The 22,106-nt window shown below is 40.1% G+C and overlaps 1 protein-coding gene across 16 annotated transcripts in view; it reads left to right on the top strand.

The window, feature by feature from the left end:
• PCCA (propionyl-CoA carboxylase subunit alpha) overlaps positions 1–22,106 on the top strand; it is a 438,870-nt gene that overhangs the window by 250,097 nt on the left and 166,667 nt on the right. For all 16 annotated transcript variants that reach the window (XM_070048637.1, XM_051850469.2, XM_008260152.4 and 13 more), the window contains one exon: positions 1,677–1,779. In XM_070048637.1, coding sequence (XP_069904738.1) covers positions 1,677–1,779 — 103 coding nt within the window. The remainder of the gene's footprint in view (positions 1–1,676; positions 1,780–22,106) is intronic.

The following is a 22,106-nucleotide window of genomic DNA, read 5'->3' as shown; positions in this document are numbered from 1 at the left end:
TGTGGACCCCACTTTGATAACTTCTTCCAGCCTGTGTCTTTTAAGGACACCAAATTTCTGTAGTACTTCTTGTGCAGAGTAATTAATTATGGAATCATACACAGGTTTTCACCACTGCTTGAGTGCCAGGGGAGAATCAGGAACTGTCACTGAATTCCCAGAGCCGTTTGCCAGACCCTGCGTTTATATTTTTGTTTTATAGCTCCTCAGCTTGTCTGCAACAAAGATGGATTAGTTGGGCTTTCCCTACCCTTTGGTTTCATCAAGAACCTCCCAATAGGAAGGCATGTTGCTAATCTTGGAAGTGTTTATATTTTCATTTTGGATATTTTACTGTAATTTCTTTTTTGAGTAAAAAGGGGTGTTCAAGGGGCCAGTGTAGCGGTTGTAGCTGGTAAAGCTACTGCCTGCAACACCAGCATCCCATATGGGTACTGGTTCAAGTCCCGGTTGCTCCAATTCTGATACAACTCACTGCTCATGTGCCTGGGAAAGCAGTGGAATATGGCCCAAGTGCTTGGACCCCTACATCCATGTGGGAGACCTGACAGAAGCTCCTGGCTCCTAGCTGTGATCTGGCTGAGCCCTGGTCATTGCAGCTGTTTGGGGAGTGAACCAGCAGATAGAAGATCTGTCTCTGTCTCTCCCTCTACTGTAAATAGATAAGTAATTCTCTTTAAAAAAAAATGAGAGTGTTCAACTTCATTTCTTTCTGGTATTTTTAGGTAACTACATGACTTTTTCTGTTTTGAATTTTAGAAAGAATATTTTCATACTAATGATCCAATACTCAGATTGGTCATACTGTACCATTTAGTACTATATACTGTGCGTATGTTACTGTTATGTTAGAAATGTTAGAAATTGCACTAAGATGCCAGCCTCGTGGCACAGCAGGTTAAGCTGCTGCTTCTGGCACCATTGTCCAATGTTGGATTGCCTGTGTGAGTCATGACTTCTCTGCTTCCAGTCCAGCTCCCTACTAATTCACCCAGGAAGGCAGCAGATAATAGCCCAAATGCTTGGCTCCCTGCCACCCATGTGGGAGACATGGATGGAGCTCTGGGCTCCGGGCTTCAGCCTGGCCCGCCCTTGGCTGTTGCGAAATGAACCACCTGATGAAGATTTCTCTGTCTCTCCCTTCTATGCCACTCTGCTAGATAGATAGATAGATAGATAGATCTATGCCACTCTGCTAGATAGATAGATAGATAGATAGATCTATGCCACTCTGCTAGATAGATAGATCGATCGATCGATCGATCCAAAAAAAAAAAAAAAAGAAAGAAATCGTAGTGGGATTACAGAATTCTCAGGATGTGTTTACTCCTGACTTCACAAAGCTCTTGATGAGGAATTCTGAACATGGAGCAGGCTTCCCGGTGTTAAATCACACCAGATGGTTGTCCCCAAGCCTTTTCAGGTTAGATCACTGTGCCCAGGACCTTTAATATCTCCTTTGCCAAATTAGACTACAAACTTCCAATGAATAGGGTTTTTTATGTTATTGAAATAGTTTTGCTCCTCTGACCCCCTCATACCCAAGAACCTACCATGATACTAATTTGATAACAGATGCCTGACAAAGTACTTGTTTGAATGACTAGTAAGTCTGTAAGATAAACACACCTGTTGCCATTATATGAATGACTGATTGATTGATTGATTTCTCTCAGGGCACACGTTGACAGAGAATGAGAGAAAACAGTTATTGGCAATAGCGTCATCATTGTTTGTGGCATCCCAATTACGAGCACAACGTTTTCAAGAACATTCAAGGTATGGTAGATCTTTTAAAACAGAATGTAAGTAAATGAGCAGAAAAATGATGAAAATGTAATCTACGTAGGAAATAGCTAATAAAAGATCTGAGCGGTATCAGTTATAGATCTTTTCATAGACCTTTGGAGAAATATAGTAAAGTCACAGTTTAAATCTGGTATTGTGTATGTTTTGTTTAAGTTTTTAAAATTCATGAGGAATAAAGAGATCTTGTTGGACCCTTTAATTTGACCATTATTAGAGGTAAGAGGATATTCTGAAGTCTGATGGAAAATCTGTTCAGATAGGTTATATTATTTCTGTTTTATTTGAAAAATGTTTTGAGAAGTGTTGCAGTATTAAAATTTAGGAATGAATTCTCAGAAGCTAGTTTATAAGGTACAAGAAGTAATGAACACCAGGTTGGCTTAGTTATTTGTGAACCCTCAGTATACCTTCTACCTCCCGGTGACCCAGGTGGAAGGAGAAACACTTTATCCAGAACAAGGAAAAAACAAACCTCATGAGAGACAGTGTTTGCTTATTAGGAAAGTGCATGCACTTGCTAGAGTAATCTTTATAAGGGAGTCATGCTGTTGATAAAATTACATCACTTCAATTTCTTCTCCTTTCTCTTTGCTTTCCACAAGATGAAGAACAAAGACAAGAAAGGAAAAAGGTGGAGGGTGATCCAGCAGCTGTGGAAAGCACAAATCAGAAACATTATCGCTAAAGAATTACGTAGAAGAGAAACCAAATTGATGCTCCTCAGTGCCTTCATGGCTACTGTGATTTCACTGAGGGAATCTCACAGTAGCTGGGACCCTTCATTTGTTTGTTTTCTCAAGAAAAAACCAGCAGATTATTGTATGATCATTTTCCAGTTGTTGTTTGGTAGACACCCAGGGAGAGCTGGAGGGTACAGAAGATCAGTCGATGACTGCAAGGAGGCGGAAATGTTGGCAGATCCTGCATCTGCTCTTTGCTTCCTCTTGCACTGTGTTAGCCACAGGCCGCAAGTAATTACTAAAGTTAAGCTTAAAAGCCAGTTTGCGAGCATTGCCAGCCACACTGCTAGTGCTCAGGAACCACGTGTGGTTGGTGGCCTGTGTCGTGGGCATCATGCCAGTCTGGTTCCCATCATGGCAGTTCCATTCCACTGGACAGTGCTGGGCTAGAAGAGTGTAGAGGAAATCAAGCATTGGTTTCAGAAACCTCAAGTTCATACCTTGTATTTTTTTGTTGTTCTTTTGACAAACTCAGCATTTATATCTTGATTCCTTTACTATCAGGTATTATTTGCACCTTTGCTTTTTCAGAAGTCCTGAGTTTACCTAAAAAATATACAAGTTATTTTCAGAGATTTATGACTTACTGTGAGTGAGAACCTGAAAGGTACAGAGTAGAATATATACTTTTCATTGTTGATGTGGACTAAGATTTCCTTATGGACCATAAAACAAGTCACATTGCATTTAAAAGAGTTGATGTCATACAAGTATTTTTTCTAGCCACGATAGAATTAAGTTAAAGATCAGTAACAGAAAGAAATCTAAGAAGTCCTAACATGTTTGAAAATGAACACTTTAAAAGTCTTCCATGACTTGGACAAGAAATCACATGAAAAATTTAAAACTATCTCTAGATACATGAAAATGAAAACACAGCATGTTAAAATCTGTGATGCAGTTAAAACTGTGTTATAGGAAAACATAATTGTTTATATTAAAATGATATTTCTAAAAGCCATAATTTAAGCTTTTGCCTTAAAAAGATAAAAAAAGAAGAGCAAATTAAATATCAAATAGGTGAAAAGAAAGTAATAGTAAAGATATGAGCAGAAATAAAGAAAATATATAATTTATATATACACATATATAATCATTTTAAATAGGGAGAAGAAAAAAAATAGTAAAATAAAGACCAGAACACTGGTTACCTACAAAATTTGGCAGATTGTAAAAGAATATTGTGAATCAGTTTATGTCAATAAAATTGACAAATCAGATGAACTGGAAGAATTCCTGAATAAAGGCAAATTATTAAACTGACTCAAAGTCTTTCAAAGTACAGGCGATAGAATACTTTCCAAGTCATTGTATGAGACCAGTGTTATCCTAACATCAGTGTTGGTCTGAAACATCACACTGGAAGAACACCACAGACTGGAATCCTTCATGAAATCATGAAAATCCTTAACAAGATATTAACAAATTAGTATTTAACAGCACACATAAAGTATTATATATTATGAGTAAGTAGGGTGGTTTATCCAAGTAAAGTAACATGAAAAGTAACTTAATATACCATATTAATAAAAAATGAAGACCACTTGACAATACATATACTTGAAAATGCAGGAAAAACATTTGATAAAATTCCAACACCAATATATTTTTTAGGAAAAAGGAAAGCTTTTAAAAAATGATACTTTGTCACTCTGGTAAGGAATAGCTATGAAAATATACAGCTAACATCATACTTAGGTGATACTATTTTTATTTTTATTATATTTAGGAAACTTGAAAAGTCACATAGAAAGCTACTATAATTAATTAGCAGACCCAGCAAGGTTACAAGACTCAACACAGTGCACAGAGATCCGTTGAATGTCTGCATACTAGCACCAATCTGAAAAATAAACTGAAAAAGTTATCAAAATAAATCAGATTAGGAATATAATTAATGGAAGAAGTATAAGACTTATATACCTTGAGAAGGACAAAACATTACTGAGACAAATAGAAGAAGATTAAATAAATCACAATATAGTCTTTCTTGACTGGTAGAGTCAATATAGTTAAAATGACAATTCTCCCCGGATGAATCTATATATTAATACAGTTTCCATGAAAATCTCCTTAAGCATCTTTGTTGAGCCAGGTAAGCCAGTGTTAGATCTGGCAATACATTTAACTGAGAATAGCCAAGACTGTTTTGGAAATGAGGGATTTATACGCCGCTTTCCAAGTTTTACCCCACAAAGGTTCATGTGTTGGAAGCTTGGTCCTCAGGGTGGGGATGCTGAGAGGTGTGGGACCTTGATGACATGGGGCCTGGTGGGAGACTGTTAATGGCCCCTTCCCGCTCTCCGACTTCTTCACTCGTACTGTGATTGCCCCTTTTCACACCTACTCCCACCCTTGTGATGCTGTCAGCCATGAACAACATTTGTTCATTTTTTGTGAGTTTATTTTCTATTGAACTTAATGATTTAGTAAGCCTGTTTCTTATAAAAGTGGTACCATTCATAGCAGAGCTCTATAATATCTGCCAAAATAAGTTGGTCTTTTTGACAAAGCATATTCTTGCTTAGCCGAAGTTGAATCAGAGTTATGTTTCTTGTGTGCTGAAGCGGTCCCTGACACCTACACCATCAGAGTTGATGTAGCGTGTTTGTATCTTCACAGTTTGGCTTCAGGGTCATGTTTTCATGACTGGCTTGGGAGTGGAGGCTGAGAGTCACCCCAGGCTTGGCTCTGTGTCCCTGTGTCATGGGTGTGTTCATGTAATGTTTTTGCTTCCAAACCAGTAGCCCACAGCCCTTCCTTTGTGGTGCTTTTGTTGGCAGCCAATTTTATTTTCCCAATTTCTCCATGGGTTTTACTCTTTCATCATTTATGACTTGGAAAAAGACATTAATAATATGTGCCCATAGTATTTGGGTAGTAAAATGATAGTGGTGCATTTAGGAAAATAAGTAATATAAAAGACAATAGCAGTTTTTTTTAAGGATGGCTATAAAACAGATTTGACAAACAAGATTTTACATAAATAAATGCTGACTTGCCGTGGAGTTATTTTTCTAAATTCTTTTCCTAAATAGGTTTATTGGCTGAAATAAATCATTAAAGTCGTATTTTGTTGGTGTTGTGGATTAGTATAATTGTTTCTCTTAATGATGATTAAAGAAAAAAAGTAAAGGTAACACTTTAATCCCAGTAAGTAATGGTCAACTAATTTTTACTCGGAATGCCTGTCTTCCTGTGATCCAGATGTTCACGGGTCAGGATGCACCTGAGAGTTAGGGTAGCTTATCTTACCTTGATTCGAGGTCCTCTTTGTTGTCCCAGTTTCTCAGACACTGGTGAGAATGCTATTCTGCTCTCACTAAACTTCTTTACTTCTCCCTTTCCCCTTTGTGAAATAAATTTTCGCTTGTTTTCTTCAGGGAGCAATTGTATAACCTGCTGAATCACTTTGGAAACTTTGGGGTATGAGTAACAGAAATTCTTACTCAAACTGATCCAATTACCCTGTTACATTGTCCAGCAGGTTCAGAGGGGAGGATGGAGGTGGTTCAGCTAGAGAGGGCTTCAAACACTTTATGGAAAATGCATATGATGAAAAGCACTATGCATAATTTCAGGTCTTTTTTTTTTGCACCAAAATAAATTTACTATCTAATTCAGTTTTTGCACAAACTTTTTGACGTGCCTGTATAGTCTGCTCATGCCACTTGTCTGTGGTTCTCTTAGCTTTGCTTTCTTCTGGGTGAGTGCAGCATTGTAAGGCTGATAGCAAGGCTCAGTGGATTGTGTTTTTGTCTGAGAAGGGAGGAGAGTTTTCCAGAAGTCACCGAGCACCTGCTTCTCAGTTCTCATTGACAGGAAATAAGTCACCTACCTGTTCCTAAATCTACCACCACTAGGCAGTTGGAGGATTGTGGTTGTCTTGGAATAGTTTTTTGGCATGAAGTAAGTGTTGAATAATCCACTAAACTACTGTGTCTTTTATTTATGATAACATCAGAAGTGTCTTCCTTTTCGTGAGTTCTGACATTGATTTTTCTTGTGCCGTTCCATTGGCTCGATCTTCCAGTATAGCTTCATGGTTAAGAGCACAGGTGTTTATGTGAGACTTGTGTTTTCTTCTTGCACTGCCAATGCATAGTTATCATCTTAGAATAAAATATTTAATCCCTCTTGGTGTCAATTTCATCATCCATAACGTACAGGTAATCGTCTTTCCTTTGGTTTCTTAAGATTTATTTGCTTACTTATTTGAAAATCAGAGTGACACACAGAGAGAGGGAGAGATTGCCCATCTGCCGGTTTGCTCCTCGAATGACTGCAACAGTTGGATCTGGAGCAGGCTAAAGCCAGCATCCTGGAACTCCATGTGAGCCTCCCATCTTCTCTTGCCTTCCCAGGCCCATTAGCAGGAGCTGGATTAGAAGGAGAATAGCTGAGACCGTAATTAGCACTTTTATGGGAGGCTGGCATGGCAGGCAACAGCTTAACTTGCTGTACCACATGACACTCACCTTCTTGGTAGTTCTTAAAGAGTTTTGTCAGTGTTGAATGAGATGTAAGATACCGAATGCTGTGCTTTTAAATTTTAGGTGCCCCTCATCAACTGTTTTGTTTGTTTGTTTCCAATGACAGAGATTGTATTTCAAGGGTGGTGGCAATGATACTTACTCACATTATTCCTCACCGCTATGCCATTTCAAGGTCAATAGGCATGCTGTTAGTTTGAAATACTACTTATATTGGGGTCAGCACTGTGGCTCACTTGGTTAATCCTCTGCTGTGGCACTGGCATCCCATATGGGTGCCGGGTTCTAGTCCCGGTTGCTCCTCTTCCAGGCCAGCTCTCTGCTGTGGCCTGGGAGGGCAGTGGAGGACGGCCCAAGTGCTTGGGCCCTGCACCCACGTGGAAGACCAGGAGGAGGCACCTGGCTCCTGGCTTCGGATTGGCGCAGCACCAGCCATTGCAGCCATTTGGGGAATGAACCAATGGAAGGAAGGCCTCTCTCTCTCTATTTCTCTCTTTCTCTCTTTCTCTCTGTCTATAACTCTACCTGTCAAATAAATTAAAAAAAAAAACACAACTTTAGTCGTGCCTTAAAAAAAATACTACTTATATTAAGGATGTGCTTTTCAATCCCTTATTAAACAAGAGAATGAGATACAGATATTAAATACAATCATATCTTTTAAAAGTATCTATTGAGGGGCTGGCACTGTGGCATAGCAGGTAAAGCCACCGCCAGCAGTGCCAGCATCCCATATGGGCGCCAGTTTGAGTCCCGGCTACTCCACTTCCGATCCAGCTCTCTGCTATGACCAGGGAAAGCAGTAGAAGATGGCCCAAGTCCTTGGTCCCCTGCACTCGTATGGGAGACCTGGAAGAAGCTCCAGGCTCTTGGCTTCAGATCGGCCCAGCTCTGGCCACTGTGGCCATTTGAGGAGTGAACCAGTGAATGGAAGAACTTTCTCTCTCCCTCTGCCTTTGCCTCTCTGTAACTCTGCCTTTCAAATAAATAAATCTTTCTTTATTAAAGATTTTTTATTTATTTATTTGAAGGCAGAGTTACAGACAGTGAGACAGACAGAGAGAAAGGCCTTTCCTCCGTTGGTTCACTCCCAAATGGCCGCAACAGCTGGAGCTATGGCAATCTGAAGCCAGGAGCCAGGTGCCTCTTCCTGGTCTCCCATGCAGGTGCAGGGGCCCAAGCACTTTGGCCATCCTCCACTGCTCTCCTAGGCCATAGCAGAGAGCTGGATTGGAAGAGGGGCAGCCAGGACCAGAACCCGGAGCCCATATGGGATGCCAGCGCCACAGGTGGAGGATTTACCTAGTGCACAACGGCACTGGCCCCTCAAATAAATCTTTAAAAAAGAAAGTACCTATTGATATTTATTAGAGTTTGTTTTTAGGAAATTTAGAGAATATACCAGGGGACAAAATTAGTTTTTTAAAGCTTTTATTTATTTCTTTGAGAGGTAGAGTTACAGACACACAGAGAGAGGGAGTGACAGAGAGAGAGGTCTTCCATCCACTGGTTCACTCCCCAAATGGTCACAATGGCCTGGAGCTGAGCTGATGAGGAGCCAGGAGCTTCTTCTGTGTCTCCCACACAGGTCCAGGGGCCCAAGGAGTTGGGCCATCTTCCACTGCTATCCCAGGCCATAGCAGAGAGCTGGGTTGGAAGAGGAGCAGCTGGGACAGGAACTCTATGGAATGCTGGCACTGCAGGCAGAGGCCTAGTCCACTATGGCACAGCACCAGTCCTGGAACAAAATTATTTAATAACGAAACTCCTGCTCCTAGGAGGTTATGTTCAAGTGGAGGGTAGACAGAGCAGGTGAGTATGTTACACAGTGTGTCAGCTGATGACAAACGTTCTGGTGGTTTTATTAAGGGGGAAAACGAAACAGGGAGAGTTTAGGCATCCTAGAGCAGATGACAGATAGTTGCAGTTTTGTTTGGCAGGCAGTGTCTTGTGGGAAGATGAACATCAGTGCAGAAGCAGCAAGAGAGTGAAGTTGAGGACATCAGGGAGGATGCTTCTGCTCAGAGCACACAGCAAGTGCAGTGGACCTGAAGCTGCACGGCATTTTTCAGAAATAGCGAGACCAATGCAGTTTGAGAGGAGTAAGGAAGCTCTCCAGTGATAAGGATTGGGATTGTATGGGGCGGGTTAGAGTAAGACTTAGGTTTTCTGTTCTGAGTGAATGGAGCGCCATCGTGGGTCTTGAGCAGAGAGCTTGGTGTGACTAGATGTTAGCAAGGCCTTCCTGCTGCAGTGTTGTAAGTGACTGTAAGTGGCTAAGAGTGGAGGCCAGGGTGGGAAGGGTAGAGATCCTAGGTCTGCACCCTTGAACCCACCAGTGTTAATAAGCTGGATCAGGTGAGGAGCCCAGAGAGCAGCAGCAGAGGAGATAAGCATGGGTGGAGGCATGCATGGAGTTCAGGGAGGCATGGCTGGAGTAAAGGAAGGGTGGCAGGGAGGCCAGAGTGCGCAAGTGCGATATTCTTCCAGCAAGCTTGTGAAGACAGACCGTTGTATTTAACAGTATGGAGGTCGTAGGAGACCCTACAAGGGCAGTTTTTGAGGCTGGGGCATGTGAAGTAAGGGTTAACATTCGATGGATGGGCCTTTGTGAAAGAATGGGAAGAGAGAAATTCGCGACTGCAAGTCCTGGCAACTCTGGGGAAGATTTGCCTTTTCCTAGGTAAACACCTACATCTTATACCTTATTTTGACTTTAAAGAAAAGGGGCCATTCTATTTAAAAGGTGATCATAATATTGTCATTTTGCAATGTTAAATATTCTTCAAAAAGGCAGGTTTAAAAGACTGTCCAGCACTATTAGTACTTGAAGGAAAGTACTTCATTGTAGAGAATTTTGCTATGATTGCATTCAAAAATTTAGAGAATTGATGATTAGCCTTAGGATGTATTAGTGGTCACTGTCATTACGTAGTGCAATTGTGTACCATGTAACTGTTACATACTGGGAGTGCTGTTCAGTTGAATTATGCACAGACTTGTGGCATTTCTTGTATTCAGTCTCTCAGGCTAGGAAAACTAGGGTCAGTCTTGCTTCTTTTGACTCCTTCACCTGGCCCTGAATCATCCTAGTGCTGAGTGCGGATTGTGTGGCGAGCAGGGTGCCAGGAGTTAGGGGTTTGTTCCGAGCTGCGCTGCGTGTGTCCAGGTGGGGCAGGCCCTGTGCAGACCTTCCCAGGTTTGGCTGTTTGGAGTCTGCATACACCAGCACTTTGTGCTCAGACTACATGGAGCATGGTCCTCACTGGCCACAGAACCTGTTTCAGCCACAGTCACATAAATGGGAGATGACAGTGATTGGCATTCTGTCTGCATGAGCCACTGAGTCTACATTTATACTCTATTTTCCATCCTCATCTGTCTTTCTGACAAAATAGAGAAAACCTTTTTTGAATAATTTTTTTACCTAACGCTTCAATTATATGTTTTTTTTTCTTACTGTTATACAGCAGTAACCTAAGAGTAGCTATTTGGCATAGCGATTCTGCCACTTGGGACCCCACAGCCCTTATAAAGTGCTAGGTTTAGTTTCTAACCCTGCATCTGCTCCAGCTTCCTGCTCATGTGCACCCTGAGAAGTAGTAGGTGACAGATCAATTCCCGTTGTCCCTGCTACCCACATGGAGACCCAGATGACATCTGAGGCTCCTGGCTTTGGCCTGGTCCAGCCCTGGCTGTTGCTGGCATTTGGGGACTGAAACAGTGAATGGAAGCCCTTTCCCTGTCTGTTGGTTGTTCTACCAGGAGCCTGGGACTCAAGTATTTGAGCCATCATCGGCTCTCTGCCAGAGTGCGTATCAGGTGGAAGCTGGAATGGAGAGAGGAGCAGGGACTCAGACCCCATACTGCAGTATGAGATGCGACTGACCCGAGCATCACCCTAACCATTGTGCCAGATGCCTCCCCCGAGGTTAAGGGTTTGAAATGTGATCTTAACCACTGAAGGGCGACTGGTGAAAAAAAAGATGGCCTGTGAAAATATTCCCAAGTAAAAGCAAGTATTGTACAGCTGCGTATGCACTGTCTTACGGAAGTGTCTTGTGAGTTTAAAAGGATGTGTCAAATTAGGACACAGTTTTACCATGTATGAAAATGAAACAACTTTCACATCATACCTTGTTTCATATACTCAAGTGTTCTCAGATTCGCCACCTCATTGTGACAATGAAATTGATGTTTGCTAACAAACCATATAATTAAAAAAATAGCTCTTTTGGTGTATATTTACAAACATACATAACCATAATTTCTTCAGAAATACAAACTTCCATTTGAGCAAATAAAGTCTGCAAGCAGCCGCAAGAGAAGAGAAAATGTAAACTCAACCATTATTCTTTACTTGCCTTTTTACTCTGTTTATGTTATTTTTTGTTATTTAATATGACTGTGTCTCTTAGATGATTTAGAAGTCTATGTGTGATGAAGTCCCAAATATTGACTAAGTGGACAAGATGACATATTTATATTTTTTCCAAATATTACATTTAAAGATATTTTTCTATTATTCAATTCTATACCATAAGAGCTGAATAGAAGGTAGAATGGCCTCGTTATTGTAGGAGAATTCCTCTGTTCCCTGCAATGATTCCAAAAGCTCTTGCGCACTTCATCAGTATTATTGTAATTCTTTGGCTGCAGGATATCTGGCAGCTGTTGCACCCCACTGGCAAATCCTATTCATACTTCTTTCCCATTCACCATTGCCATTGGAGAACTGATTTCTCTCTCCTCTACTCTAACCTTGCCCAATTCATGTTGGGTTGTTCAATGTGAAACATTTTAATTTCATATCATACAGCTATTCAGCTCACAATCCCTTTTTTAACCTGTCACCAGGGTAACAGCATAGCATGCTTGATTTAGGCAATCAAGTTTTTATTTCACATGCTTAATGTTGCATTAAATGTTTGCATTTTGTTTAACCCCCTTAAATACTTTGAACTCTGGATATGCTCTATAGGGTAATAAAATCCTTGGTTTTTGAATTGAAACTAAATCTACACCATCAGTGCATTTATAATAAAATGTCAAAAGATTAATATACATAATGCAAAGATTGTTATTAAAAATTCAAGAGTGCTTATCTGTGTAGGGCAATTTTCTGTAGGTAATGGAGAAATATTTATGTATATTTATTTTCAGTTTTGTTCCAACAAAGGAGTCAAAGGTGTTTCAGGGAGATCTGTCAGTGAGATAAGTAAAAAATTTAAAAGAGTGGTGGAATTGGTACAAATGAGAAAATATTTCTGTTGAAGGTATTACATGATTTTTCAGTGTCATGATTTTTCTCTCTGTTGTGTGTTTAAAGACGATAATGATTTATATACTTGTTGATTGATAAAGCAGGGGGGTGTACCAGGTAAAGCTGAAGTTTTATTGCAGGAGTTGGGCTTGGGCATTGTGTTCATAGCATCTGTACATTATTTTAGTACCAATTTTTCCTTCAGATAATTTAATAATAATGTGTTAGTGAATATGAAAACGCATTTGTTTAGATTTTGATTCTTTGGAATGAAATAGACTTGATTTTCAAATTATTTCATCGCTATCCCAGGAAGTACTTTCAGTGAAACTTGTTTGATGAGTAAATGCCATGAAATGAGGAAAATACTGAGAAATATAAATAAGTGCATTAGAGCAGAGACCAGTCAGCCGTGTTGGTTGGAAGGATTATTGTTGAGAAGATATAGGCATAGTTGTTACTTGTATCCTTATATTCCATTGTACAGTTGCTGAGTGTTCACATTAGGTTCTAGAATGAGCTCTGAGTTAAGCTGCCTGTATTTTTTTCTTTTAAAACATCTTTATTTTTAGTTTGGTTTTCTTGTTGTTTGTTTTTACTTTAAGTATATATTTATTTACTTATTCTCTTATCTTTAATTTGGTTTTCTTTGATAACTATAGTTTCTCAGCAGTATGTCAGACTCATTGGTATGCTAAGTGCTTATATACAACTAATGAGCCCATATCTAGAAAAGTTGGTCTAGATGACCAGTGTTCTAAAAGTTTGCTTCACTAAAGGTCACTTTTCAGTAAATTCCTCAATATCTATTCTAATGATGACAACTTTTTACCTTCAGAATTAGAATTAGTATATCATTCTAAAAATAGCAAGTACTCCTCCCACAAATAACATGCATGGGCTTGCAGTAATGACACAACAGTTCCTTAAAATGGAATGGGGTAGTTAGGATTTGTGAAATGCTAAAGGGAAACAGTTCAGGGTTGTTTGTTTTGTTGTTTTGGAGTTTCTTGATCTCCTTGTAGATTCTGGTTATTAACCCTTTATCTGTTGCATATTTTGCAAATATTTTTTCCCATTCTGTCGGTTGCCTCTTCACTTTCCTGACTGTTTTTGCAGTACAGAACTTCTCAATTTGATGCAATCCCAATTGTTAATTTTGGCTTTGACTGCCTGTACTTCCGGGGTCTTTTCCAAGAAGTCTTTGCTGGTACCTATATCTTGCAGGGTTTCTCCAATGTTCTCTAATAATGTGATGGTGTCGGGTCATAGATTTAGGTCTTTAATCCATGTTGAGTGGATTTTTGTGTAACGTGAAAGGTAGATGTCTTGCTTCATGCTTCTGCATGTGGAAATCCAGTTTTCCCAGCACCATTTATTGCTCTTGTTCTAATTTTTTAAAAAATGCATAATACAGTAATTATAAATCCAAGTTGATGGGTGTATAAAATTCACCAGTATAATTTGTGTGATAATAAGAGGACAAAGGAGCAAGTGAAGAAAAACTACAGTACAGCAAATTTCCTATATACTGTGACATTCAAGTTAGCATTTATCAGGGCTGTGTTGTTTAAAGATCACATGATAATTATACCCTCTAAGGTAATCAGAAAATAACTCTAGAAAATAGTAAAATGTAGGCATGCACATCTGGTCTACTCAGTGGTTGAGATGCTGGTTACAGTATGCATGTTCCGTATTGAATGCCTCAGTTCACTTCCTGGCTCTGCTCATCATTCCAGTATCCTGCTAATGTAGACTCTGGGAGGCAGTGGTGATGGTTCAAGTTAGTTGGGTTCCTGCCACCCTTGTAGGATTGAGTTCACCCAGCCTGGATTGAATTCTTTTTTTTTTTTTTTTTTTGGACAGGCAGAGTGGACAGTGTGAGAGACAGAGAGAAAGGTCTTCCTTTGCCGTTGGTTCACCCTCCAATAGCCGCTGCTGCCGGCGCGCTGCGACTGGCGCATTGCGCTGATCTGAAGCCAGGAGCCAGGTGCTTCTCCTGGTCTCCCATGCAGGTGCAGGGCCCAAGGACTTGGGCCATCCTCCACTGCACTCCCGGGCCACAGCAGAGTGCTGGCCGGGACAGAATCTGGCACCCCGACCAGGACTAGAACCCGGTGTGCCGGCGCCACAGGCAGAGGATTAGCCTATTGAGCCACGGTGCCAGCCAGATTGAATTCTTATTCCCTGGGCCCACCCTGGTCTTAGAAACATTTGGGCAGTAAGCCAGTGGATGGAGGCATGCTCTCTCTCTTTCTCTCTAATAATAAGTAAAAAAAAATTTTTTTAAATGCTTAAAAAAAGGGGGGGATTTTGCCCCAATTGGTAGAGTTGGAAACATACCAGGGGATTCCAATTCAATCCCATCAAGGTGGCATGTGCCAATGCCATCTCACTATTCCAAGTGATCAATTTCAGTTCACAATTGATCATAATGAAAGGACTAAGAGTCAAAGGGAGCACATAAACAAGTCTAGTATCTGCTAACACTAACCGATAGAATAAATAAAGGGGAGAGTGATCCAACATGGGAAGTGAGATACTCAGCAGACTCATAGAATGGCGGATGTCCTAAATAGCACTCTGGCCTCAGAATCAGCCCTAAAGGCACTCGGATCTGGCTGAAAAGCCCATGAGAGTATTTCAGGCATGGAAAGCCAAGGCACTCTGGCAAAAAGATCTCTGTGAGTGAGATCCCAGTGGAAAGAACAGGTCTTCAAAGAGGGAGGTGCCTTTCTCTGAAGGGAGGAGAGAACCTCCACTTTGACTATGACCTTGTCTAAACAAGATAAGAGTCGGAGAACTCAAGGGGCTTCCATAGCCTTGGAAACTCATGACTGGTGCATAGGGAGATTATTGATGCCATAAACAGGAGTGTCAATTGGTAAAGTCAACAACAGGAGTCACTGTGCACTTACTCCTCATGTAGGATCTCTATCCTTAATGTGCTGTACACTGAGGCTTAATGCTATAACGAGTACTCAAACAGTATATTTCACTTTGTGTTTCTATGGGGGTGCAAACGATTGAAATCTTTACTTAATGTACACTAAACTGATCTTCTGTAAAAAAAAAAAAAAAAAAGAAAGAAATTATCAATTCCCAACTTGACTCTCACTGGGATTAAACATGACAATAGGTCTGATCTGATTTCATCATGATTTAAAAAAAAATCATCTATTATTTTTCACTTTATGTTTCTGTGTGGGAACAAACTGTTGAAATCCTTACTTAAGGTATACTAAGCTGATCTTCTGTATATTAAGATAATCGAAAATGAATCTTGATGTGAATGGAAGGGGAGAGGGAGTGGGAAAGGGGAGGGTTGTGGGTGGGAGGGACGGTATGGGGGGGAAAGCCATTGTAACCCATGAGTCGTACTTTGGAAATTTATATTCATTAAATAAAAGATAAAAAAACAAAAGGGGGGGGGATTAAAACAGGACATTAGAAAATCTCTAGTTAAAAGCAATAATGGAAGACTAGAGGATAAGAAAAAAAAATGTACCTCATAGAAAGCACAGTGGTAGATATAAATCCTACCTGATTGGTATTTATATTAAATCAAAATGGATTAAACCTATTATTGAAAGGCAGCTATTGGCAGAGTAGATTTAAAAAATCAAACTATATATATGCTTTTTTCAAGAAACTTGGTATTGAAGACATAAATAGGAAGTTAAAAGGATGGGGGAAAGTGTCAGATAAATATATTTGTACCACTCATATTATTATGAGTAATTTTGATATTAGACAAAATTTTCTTAAAAATTATTCAAGACAGAGGATTGTTTTTAAGATTCATTCATTAATTTGTTTTTTTGAAAGGCAAAGTTACAGAAAGAGATAGAGAGACAGATCTTCCATTCTCTGATTCACTTCCCAAATGGCCTCTACAGCCAAGGCTAAATCAGGCTGAAGCCAGGAGCTTCTTATTGGTCTCCCTCAGATTGGCCCAAGCACTTGGGTTATCTTTTGCTGCTTCTCCCAGGCCATTCGCAGGGAGCTGGATTGGAACTTGAGCCAGCACCCATTTAGGATGCTGGCACTGCAGGCTTAACCTACTGTGCCATGGTGCTGGTTCCAAGAGGAATATTTCATATGATTAAAGTATCAGTCAATCCAAGAACTGTAAAAAATATGAATACATATGTGCCTGATAACACAGTCCCTAAATAGAAAAAGCAAAACTAAGACAAAGGGGGAAATGCACAGTTCAACAATAATAGTTGAAGACATTAATGCCCCAATTCCAATTGTGAGTAGTACGACTAGACAGAAGACCAACAAGGAAGTAGTGTCTTAGATAATGTTAAAAGCTAAATAAACCTTACAGACATCTGTAGAGTACTCCATCTAACGGCAGGAAATACAACCTCTTGAGTGTGTTTGTAATATTCTCCAGCATAGATCATTTCCATCATACCATACCATGCTGTGTCATATGCTGCACCAAAACACAAGCCTCAGTAAATTTAATAGGATTGAAATCGTACAAAATATATTCTGTGGTTACAATCAAATGAAATTAGAAACTAACCACAAAGGAAATTTGAGAAATCCGTAAATATATGGAATTAAACAATATATTCTTAAATAACCAATAAGTAAAAGAAGAAATTGCAAGGAAAAGTAGAAAATATTTTGAGATGAATGAAAAAAAATAACAGCATTCAAAAAAGTATGAATTTCATATGAAGAAGTGTTTAGAGAAAAACCGAGAATTGGAAACAAAAGAGAAGAAATAACTCACCTTCTGTTTGAGGCAACTAGATACAGGGATGTACCAGAAGTGGAGTGAAGGAAATACTAAAGATTTCTTGGAAATAAATGAGCTAGAGAATAGAAAAACAATAGAGGAAATCAGTAAAAGCAGAATATGATTCTTTGACAGCAGACATGACAACCCTTATACAGGCTGGCAAAAGAAAAAGAATACTTAAATTTTTAAAACAACAGTAAAAAGGAATGCACCTACTCACCCTACAGAAACTATAAGGATTGTACGGATGTATTTTGAACAAGTATATGCCAACGAATTGGATAACTTCAATAAAATGGAAGGATTTCTAGAAACAAATGAGCTATTGACACTCAAGAGGAAGTGGAATATTTGAATAGACTTAATAACAGGCAACAGATTGAGTTGTAGTTATCACAGAGCATCCCAGAGAGGGGAGCCCAGGACCAGAAGGGCTTCACTGGTGAATTCAATTAAACACTAACAGGAAAATTGCTTCATACTAATCCTTCAAAAATTCTTTGAAAACTAAAAATGGAATGAAGTGGAAAAAAAAAAAAAGACTCCTTTTATGAGGCCAGTATTACCATGATACCAAAATCAGATAACAATATAAGAAAAAATCCGAAAATCAGTATCTCTCATAAATATTAATGCAGAAGTCCTCAACAAAATTGTAGCAAACTGAATCCTAGAATATATAAAATATTCATCCATTGTAACCAAAAGAAATTTTTCCTAGTAATATGAGGTTGATTTAATATCCAAAAATCAATGTGATAGAATAAAAGTTGAAAACCATAGGGTTATCACAAATTCAGAATAATGAAAGTCAGTAGCCTTTACGGTCAAAAAAACAGAACCAATTAGGAATAGAATACAACTTCTTCAGACTGATAAAGACCGCTGATGAAGTTCTTGTCTCCCTTCAGAGAAAAGTACCTCCTTCTTTGATGACCACTTCTTTCCACTGGAGTCTCACCCACAGAGGTCCTTCAAATAGGACATTTTTTGCCACAGTGTCTTGGCTTTCCATGCCTGAAATGCCTTTGTGGACTTTTCAGCCAGAACAAAATGCCTTAAGGGGTGATTCTGAGGTCAGAGTGCTATTTAAAGTGAATGTCCTTCTATGAGTCCACTATGTGGACTGCTTCCCATGTTGGAGCATTCACTCCTTTTTAATTCTATCCATTATTATTATTATTATTATTATTGACAGGCAGAGTGGACAGTGAGAGAGAGAGACAGAGAGAAAGGTCTTCCTTTGCCGCTGGTTCACCCTCCAATGGCCGCCGCAGCTGGCGTGCTGCGGCCGGCACACCGCGCTGATCCGATGGCAGGAGCCAGGTACTTATCCTGGTATCCCATGGGGTGCATGACCCAAGTACTTGGGCCATCCTCCACTGCACTCCTGGGCCACAGCAGAGAGCTGGCCTGGAAGAGGGGCAACCAGGACAGAATCCGGCGACCTGACCGGGACTAGAACCCGGTGTGCCGGCGCCGCAGGCGGAGGATTAGCCTATTGAGCTGCGGTGCCAGCCGTCATAATTTCTTTATCCAGTCTTCAGTTAACAGGCATTTGGTTTGATTCCATGTCTTAGCTATTGTGAATTGAGCTGCAGTAAACATGGGGGTGCAGATAACTCTCATATGCTGATTTCGTTTCCCTTGCATAAGTTTCCAGGAGTGGGATGACTGGGTCATATGGTAGGTCCATTCAGACTTCCGAGGTTTCTCCATACTGTCTTCCTATAATGGGTTTGCCGGTTTACATTCTCACCAACAATTGATTTTCCCATTCCCCCCCCCCCCCCATCCTCACTTAGATTTGTTGTTTGTTGATTTCTGTATGAAAGACATTCTAACTGGGGTGAGGTGAAACCTCATTGTGGTTTTGATTTGCATTTCCATGATGGGTAGTGATCCTGAACATTTTTTCTTGTGACTGTTGGCCATTTGGATTTCCTTTTTTGAAGAAGGTCTGTTTAAGTCCTTTGCCCATTTCTTCACTGGGTTTTTTATTTTGTTGTTGAGGTTCTTGATTTCTTGATATATTCTGGTTATTAATCCTTTATCAGTTGAATATTTTGCAAATAATGCCTTCCATTCTGTTGGATGACTCCCCATCCCCACTTTCCTGTTTGGTTTTTTTTTTTTTTTCCCCATTTTGCAGTATAGAAGTTTCTCAATTTGATGTAATCCCATTTGTGAATGTTGGCTTTGGTAGCTTGTGCCTCTGGGATCTTTTCTAAGAAGTCTCTGCCTGTGCCAATGTCTTTCAGGATTTCCCCAGTGTCCTCTAATGATTTGGTGGTACTGGGTCATAAATAGAGGTCATTAATCCATGTTGAGTGGATTTCTGTGTAAGGTGTGAGGTAGGGGTCTTGCTTCATACCTCTGCATATGAAAATCCAGATTTCCCAGCACCATTTGTTGAAGAGACTGTCCTTGCTCTAGGAATTAATTTTGTCTCCTTTGTCAAATATAAGTTGGTTACAGATGCTTGGATTGATTTTGGCATTTCTGTTCTTTTTTTTTTTTAAGATTTATTTATTTATTTGAAAGTCACAGTTACAGAGAGAGAGGAGGGAGAGAGAGAGAGGTCTTCCATCCGTTGGTTCACTCCCCAATTGGCTGTAATGACCAGAGCTGCTCCGATCCAAAGCAGGAGCCAGGAGCTTCTTCCAGGTCTCCCATGTGGGTACAGGGGCCCAAGGGCTAGGACCATCTTCTACTGCTTTCCCAGGCCATAGCAGAGAGCTGGATGGGAAGTGGAGCAGCTGAGACAAGAACCAGCGCCCATATGGGATGCCCAAGCTTCAGGACAGGGTGTTAACCCACTGTGCCACAGCACAGGCCACTGGCATTTCTATCCTGTTTCATTGGTCTATTTGTTTTTGTAACAGTACTGGGCTGTTTGTTTTGTTTTGTTTTGTTTTGTTTTTTTTTTTGACAGGCAGAGTGGACAGTGAGAGAGAGAGACAGAGAGAAAGGTCTTCCTTTGCCGTTGGTTCACCCTCCAATGGCCACCGCGGCCGGCGCGCTGCGGCCAGCGCACCGCGCTGATCCGATGGCAGGAGCCAGGAGCCAGGTGCTTTTTCCTGGTCTCCCATGGGGTGCAGGGCCCAAGCACCTGGGCCATCCTCCACTGCACTCCCTGGCCACAGCAGAGGGCTGGCCTGGAAGAGGGGCAACCGGGACAGAATCCGGCGCCCCGACCGGGACTAGAACCCGGTGTGCCGGCGCCGCTAGGCAGAGGATTAGCCTAGTGAGCCGCGGCGCCGGCCTGGGCTGTTTTGATTATGATTGCCCTGTAGTATATCTTAAAATGTGGTATTGTGATACCTCTGGCTTTGTTTTTGCTGTATTGCTTTAGCCATTTGGGGGTCTCTTGTGTTTATATATTAATTTCACCATCATTTTTTCTATATCTGAGCAGAATGTCTTTGGTATTTTGATTGGTGTCACATTGAATTTATAAATTGCTTTTGGAAAAATGAACATTTTGGATGATATTGATTCTACCAATCCATGAACATGAAAGTATTTTTCCATTTTTTTGTATCTTCTATTTCTTTCTTTAATGTTTTGTAATTCTCATTGTAGAGATCTTTGACATCCTTGGTTAAATTTATTCTAAGATACTTGATTTTTTTTTTTTTTTTTTTTTTTTTTTTTTTTTTTTTTTTTTTTTTTTTTTAGCTGTTGTGAATGGGATTGATCTTAGAAGTTCTTTCTCAGCTGTGGCATTGTCTGGGTTTGCACATGCTGCTGATTCTTGTATATTGATTTTAAATCCTGCTACTTTACGAAAATCTTCTGTGAATTCCAGTAGTCTCTTAGTGGGGTATTTTGGATCCTCTATATATAGAATTTGTCATGTGCAAATAGGGGTAGTTTGGCTTCCTCATTCCCAATTTGTATTCCTTTGTGTTTTTTTAAAGATTTATTTATTTATTTGAAAGTCAGAGTTACACAGAGAGAAAAGGGGAGGCAGAGAGAGGGAGAGAGGGATGGATGGAGGGAGGAAGGGAGGGAGGGATCTTTCATCCTCTGGTTCACTCTGCAACTGGCTGCAATGGCCAGAGCTGCGCCAAACCAAAGCCAGGAGCCAGGAGCCTTATGGGATGCTGGCGCTGCAGGCCAGGGCATTAACCCACTGAGCCACAGCGCTGGCCCCTGTAATTTTATTAATTAGGGTCTTCTTTCTCCTTTTTTTGGTTAGTTGGGCCAACAGTGTATCAATTTTGTTTATTTTTTCAAAAAACAAGCTCTGTTTTGCTGATCTTTTGTATTTTGTTTCAATTTTGTTGATATCTACTCTGATTTTAATTATTTCTTTTCTCCTACTAGTTTTCGGTTTGGTTTGTTGTTGTTTTTCTAGATCCTTGAGATACACTGATAGCTTATTTATTTGGTGCCTTTCCAATTTCTTGATGTAGGCACCTATTGTTACAAACTTTGCTCTTAACGCTGCTTTTCTATAGCCCATAAGTTTTGATATGTTCTATTGTCATCTTCATTTGTTTCCAGAAATTTTTTATTTCTCTTAATTTCTTCAATGATTCACTGTTCATTCAGGAGCATGTTGTTCAGTCTCCATGTTGCATATGTTCTATGTTGCATATGTTCTAGAGATTCCTGAATTGCTGATTTCCAGCTTCATTCGATTGTGATCAGAGAAGACGTATGGTATGATTTTGATTTTTTTGAATTTGCTGAGGCTTTCTTTATGTCCTAGAATGTGGTCAATCCTAGAGAAGGTTCCATGCAATTGTGAAAAGAGTGTGTATTCTGCAACTATAGGATGGAAAGTTCTGTATGTATCTGTTAGGTCCATTTGGTCTGTAGTGTCAACTAACTCTGCTGTTTGCTTGCCGATTTTCTGTCTAGTTAATCTGTCCATTGCTGTAAGTGGGGTATTGAAATCCCCCATTACTATTATGTTAGCGTCTGTGTCTCCCTTTAGATCCTTTAACATTTCTTTTAAGTAACCAGGTGCCATGTAATTAGATGCATATACATTGACAATAGTTATATCTTCCTGTTGAATTGAT

The sequence above is a fragment of the Oryctolagus cuniculus genome, chromosome 9 (genome assembly GCF_964237555.1).
Source record: "Oryctolagus cuniculus chromosome 9, mOryCun1.1, whole genome shotgun sequence".
In the NCBI taxonomy this organism is placed as follows: Eukaryota; Metazoa; Chordata; class Mammalia; order Lagomorpha; family Leporidae; genus Oryctolagus; species Oryctolagus cuniculus.
This window is presented reverse-complemented; position numbering and strand designations above follow the sequence as displayed.